The 5,817-nt window shown below is 25.7% G+C and overlaps 1 protein-coding gene across 1 annotated transcript; it reads left to right on the top strand.

The window, feature by feature from the left end:
* The first annotated feature begins 3,173 nt into the window (after nucleotides 1-3,173).
* LOC108684326 lies at nucleotides 3,174-5,414 on the top strand. The gene is made up of 3 exons (XM_018188589.1): nucleotides 3,174-3,260; nucleotides 3,330-3,488; nucleotides 5,358-5,414. Exons 1-3 carry the CDS (start codon nucleotides 3,174-3,176, stop codon nucleotides 5,412-5,414), a joined length of 303 nt encoding a protein of 100 aa, XP_018044078.1.
* Nucleotides 5,415-5,817: the final 403 nt, after the last annotated feature.

The raw sequence follows: 5,817 nt of genomic DNA, 5'->3' as shown, positions 1-5,817 counted from the left end.
CATGAGAGTTATTTACACTTAAAACCGAATAAATCTCTCTCTCTCTCTCTCTCTCTCAAAAATTAGATTATTAATATAAATTCAAAAATAATTGTAAATTGAATTAGAATGTTATTATAGCATTATTGATAAATATTTCAAAATTTATAAAAAAAATTTATACGCTATTCACTCATATATTTTCAAATGTTACTAATCTCTAAAAATAACAGAAATAGAAAATATAATTCTATAAAAATTAAACATTATAATAAAAATTCCTCCTGAGAAAACTCTCTGACAAAAATAAAAATCGGAGCAAATGTATAAGGAACAGTATCAGAGGCATAAGTAGAGTTCCTAAGAAACAAAAATCGAAACAACGAAACGTAAAAAAAATCTTTACGCTTCTTTATATTTCGTTATTTCAATTTTTTGCTTACTCTCCTCTTCAACTTCCGATTTTTATTTTCGCCAGAAATAATTCCAAAGAAGAACTAAATTTTTTGGTACGAAACAATCTTGTGCAAAATGTTTGCCTAAATAGAAATACGAAAGAATATATTGAGTTTTTTTAATTTTAATGAGTTTTTAAAATATATATTATTGTAATAATTTTGAAAATGTATTATCTAATTACAATTTTATTTAATTTTTATTTAATTTTAACCCTAAGAAATTTTAATTTTTATTTAAAAACTATTTGAACTTTTGAAATATAAGAAAAAGATTTTCTATATAAATATTCAAAACAGTTTTAAAAATTTCAAAGATGTAGACTATAATGCATATTTTACAAAATTTGAAATTTCTTTTAATACATGTTTAAGAACATTAAAGTAAAAATCAAACATAGATTATATTAAAGCCATTTATTAGAATCATTTAAACGGCAATTAAATTGAATTGAGTAGAAAATCTGAGCAATAAGACGTTGTCATGATGACTAGTATTTGTCTAGTAATAATTTCAATTTGTATCCGATGTATTGTTCAAAATTTTGCGGTTATTCGAGAATATTTATATTATCGATCTATTGATCATCGAAATGAATTAACCTTTTAATTTTGAAAATCCAAAGTCAAATTTAAGAAAGACAACATTATTCCTATAATAGATTTACTATATCTACCTATAGCCCATATTGTCTATTTCTTTAATGTAGAACAATTTTTTTTAATGTTAAATCTTCCTTTTTCTTAAAATTATATATAAAGGTTTCGCGAAGACCATATTTCTAACACTGTTGTGTAGCATTTCAGTAAAACAAATGTTACTTCTTATATATACGTTTACTTTCTATAGCAAATGATATACATCGATAAAATTATTACATAGCGTATAAAGAATGCTACTGCGCGTTGAAACTCTATAAGTTAAAACTATCTTATTGCAGTTTTCATACAATAAACAAAAACTATGTTACATAGAATAATAGACAAATTAAAATAATGTATAGTTTCTCTGCAATAGCTACGATGTGAATATACATAATACATGAGTAAATATACATAACGTACATGTCCGATATATCATAGAGAAATCTTCCTTTAAATTTCTTTTTTACTTTTTTTTATAATATATAAAATATGCATAGACACACGTAACATCTTTGGGAAATATAAAGAAATTTTATAACGCATTCATATTTTTTTAACGCTCTTATAGGCAGAGAACGTTACCGCTTATTCAAACACGCAGGGCTATCTCTCACATACATTGTACGCGTCATGATAATTTTATTTATGTATACCCCATACAAAATGGAAAAACGCAAGAATGCATATTGTCCAATAACTCCCCTTTCATTATAATATATACTTGCAAATACGTGGAGCGTATTCATTACGTAACGGCTCGCGAAAGAATTTTTATTTCCCGTAATCTCAACTTGCAATACACAATACGGAACATACTACAGTCATGCGAAGAAAAGTGATGCTAAAAGAAGTGATTTCCGTCGTGAAGTTAAGTTTGTTTCCAGTTTGGTGTTGGCCCCTGCCACAAGATGCAACAAAATTTAAAATATTCTGTGTAAAACTGCATCATTATTTAAGCATAATTTTAGGGCTAGGCCTAGTGGTACCATTGATATATTGTATTACAAATTATTTCGATGATCCTGTCGCCTTAGTAAACCAAATCCTTGTATTAAGCAGCACTTCTCACGCCATCGCTAACTTTATCTTTGAGATAGTAAATTACCATCGCATACAGGCAAATAATTAATATTTATCTATATTTATTATTTAACTGTATTTAATATCAAATTATTAATTTAAATTTCTAAATCTATATTTAATTTAAATCTGTATTTAAATTTATAATCTATATTTAATCAAAAAATCTACATGCAAATTAAGAAGACTCACGTTTTATTATTACTATATATCAATTATTTAAAATAACAATTATTATTATTTCAAGTAATTATTTGCAGAATGTTACTTTTGAAATGGTACATTTTTGTGATTTGATGAAATCACATGAAGAAGTTGTGATCCAACGATATATTAACAAATGTATCATGTTTCATAGTATATGTCTATTTTTTATCTACTTTCCTATAACAATCGCAATACCTGCTTTATTGCATCAGCCATTTCCAGTAGTAATCGATTATCCATTTAATGTATCTTATCAACCGATAAAAACAATAATTTTTATATATCAATCTATGATGGCAATAATGATAGCAGGACAATTATGCATGAATATTTTGATGGCTCTATTACTGTGGTTTACATCGGCAAGATTTGAAGCTCTGACTGAAGAGCTAAGGAAGATTACAAATGTCTATCAACTTTTTAAATGCATTAAAAAACATCAAAAATTACTCAAGTAAATATCACAACTATTGATAAAGAATAATCTAGTTGAAAAAATTTTGACACATTATGCATTTGTCAGATATGCAAGGGAAGTTACAATCGCTGCTCGTCCTTTCGCGTTTTCAACTATATGTTGCAGCACGGTTTGCTTAATATTAATCTTTCTTTTGGTTATTAAAGTAAGTACATTAATATTAAACAAATAATATTATGCTTGTATATTTTCTTAAATTTAAGTATATTTTTATCGTTATATTCTTCATATTTGTGCAAAAAGGAAAATATTTCATAAAAAAATTTTAATGTAGAAGCTTCATATGGAAATAATATGTATATCAATTTTTTTAGCGTCAATCTACAGCGATGATGTTCCAGTTTTTCGGAATAGGTATAATAGGTATATTAGAAGTATTTACGTATACTTGGCCAGCAGAACATTTAATGTACATGGTAAAATATTTATTACTTAAACTTGTTATATTATAATTTATTTCATTAAAAAAAATGTTTATTACCCAGACCAAAGATGTCGCAGAAGCAACGTTTAATATGCTCGAAAACGATCATTTCATTAAAGTATGGAAATGTCTGCAAATTATTATAATGAGAAGTCAAAAACCAGTAACAATTTCAATACCTTGCCTTATGCCTACATTATCTCTTAATTACTTTACATCGGTAAGATTAATTTTTAAGATGGTTCGAGAATTGCAATAATTAACAAAAAAAAATTCAATCCGTTTTTTTCGAAATTCTATTTCATCCGTTTTAACCAACGAGCAATACACGTCTGCCTAGCTGGTCCCCTCATTTAATTAAGTCTTAATGAAAAAATTATGAAATAATGCGCTATTTATGCGCTATTCATATCCGCAAACAAAAAATTGTGCATTCATTCCGTTTAGCTAAAAAAAAAAGTTTTTGTGGAGTTTCTGAGTAGGCAAGTCAGTCAGCCTCCTCATCCGTTAAAAACAATCGATTTGAAAAATCAAATATACAGGATTTATGCGCTATTTATGCGCTACTATTTCCAAGTATTTTCAATTTTTGCCCTTAAGGCACTTCCCTCTTAAAGCGAACAGTCATATTCACCCCTAAGTCATTTAAAATTATAAAATTAAATATTCTGATTATACAAAATTCTCTGATTTATGCGCTACTAATTGTGAAATGCTTATCCAGTCGAAATATATTTTTGATTTATGCGCTATAAATTCCAAATGAATATGGCTATTCACTCCGAGACAATTTGTAATGAATTACAAATATTAATGTTTGCTTCAAGAGGGAAATGCCTTAAAGATTGCAGCGCAAAAATCGAAAATGCTTGGAAATAATAGCGCATAAATAGCGCATAAATCCTGTGTATTTGATTTTTCAAATCGATTGTTTTTAACGGGTGGGGGCTGATTGACTGCCTACTCAGCCCTCACAAAAATTTTTTTTTAGTTAAACGAAATGAGCGCAAAATTTTTTGTTTGCGGATATGAATAGCGCATTATTTCATAATTTTTTCATTAAGATTTGGTTAAGTAGGGGGCCAACTAGGCAGACGTGAGCTATAATTACGCTGAGTCACTTTTACATACACAATTAAAAAATTGATATATTCATGAAAATAGAATCGATACCTAGCATGAAAATGCATTCCGTTTCGCGAAATCAAGCTTTTTTATGTACATTTGAAGTTTAGAAATCGTTTCAGCAGTACAATCTGCGCCGTACAATCTAATATTTTGTAATTGTTTAAAAAATATGCATTTAAATGCAAAAAAATTGATCGCTAAATCCAAAAATGATAAAATTAAAAAAACGATTAAAATAAAATGATAAATGCATTTTTGTAAAAAAAAGAATAGCTCAAATTTTTCAAATTTTTTTAAAAAATTGTTACATTTTTATTAATAATATTCAAAAGGCCAAAAAAAGACCGAAAAATTTTTCTAAAAATGCATTTTTTCAATATTTTACTTTACTCCAATCACTTTAACTTCATTTTCAGATTCAGCAAATTTTACATGGATTTTCAAACAAATTTTCATCTTACATCGCAGTCAAAATGACTCCACTAAACTTTAGTGGTGCATAAAAACATAAATAACTTAATTTCGCAAAATCGAACTTCGATACTAGATTTCATCTCTATCTTCAAGATTCAATTTTTTCATGTGTGAAAAAAATTATTTTTGTTACATAGCATTATCATATATTCTGTATATTATATGTATACAGATTATATGTATCTTTTTGATATTATATTTAAAAATATAAATATTACAGTCAAATTTCCTTATTCTTTACTTCCCTTACTTTGTCATTTCTCTTCTTGTATTCATCATTATTTTTATTTGCGTTACTACTTTATTATGCATTATTTTTTTTAATTCGCATATAATTAAATAGTTATACAAATAATTATAAAATAAAAATAAAAATGGCAAATAATATAAAAGCAGAGAATAAAAAATATTTAAGATATATTGTATATCTTTTAACAAAACTGTCTTATAAATAATTTAACTACATATTTATTATTATATGTTACAGTATCTTTCAACTGTACTCTCTTATTTCACAACACTGCGAGTAATAATGGATGATTAAATATACAAACACAATGTTGCAGTCAAAATACTTGCTTTGAACAATTAATGTTGGCAAAAAAAGAACTATATGTTTTTATATTGTGTTGCAGAGTTGCCGAAATATATACTATTACTTCAGATATTATTTAATTCAAAAACAGTAAATTGAATAATTGTTATTATTATAGTATTAATAATAAATTATTATAGTATTAATAATAAATATCACTTTAAGATATGTAATGTTATATTAGTTTTTATTGCAATATATTTTCAATTGTCACTATTTGTTATCAATCTCTGAAAATAAAAAAAATAGAAAATAGATTATAATTTTGAAATATTATACATTATAATAATAATTTTCATATTATTTATTTCCCAAATGTAATATTATAAATAGTATTATAAATAGTATTTTT

This window comes from Atta colombica, unplaced genomic scaffold (assembly GCF_001594045.1).
Source record: "Atta colombica isolate Treedump-2 unplaced genomic scaffold, Acol1.0 scaffold133, whole genome shotgun sequence".
Taxonomy (NCBI): domain Eukaryota; kingdom Metazoa; phylum Arthropoda; class Insecta; order Hymenoptera; family Formicidae; genus Atta; species Atta colombica.
This window is presented reverse-complemented; position numbering and strand designations above follow the sequence as displayed.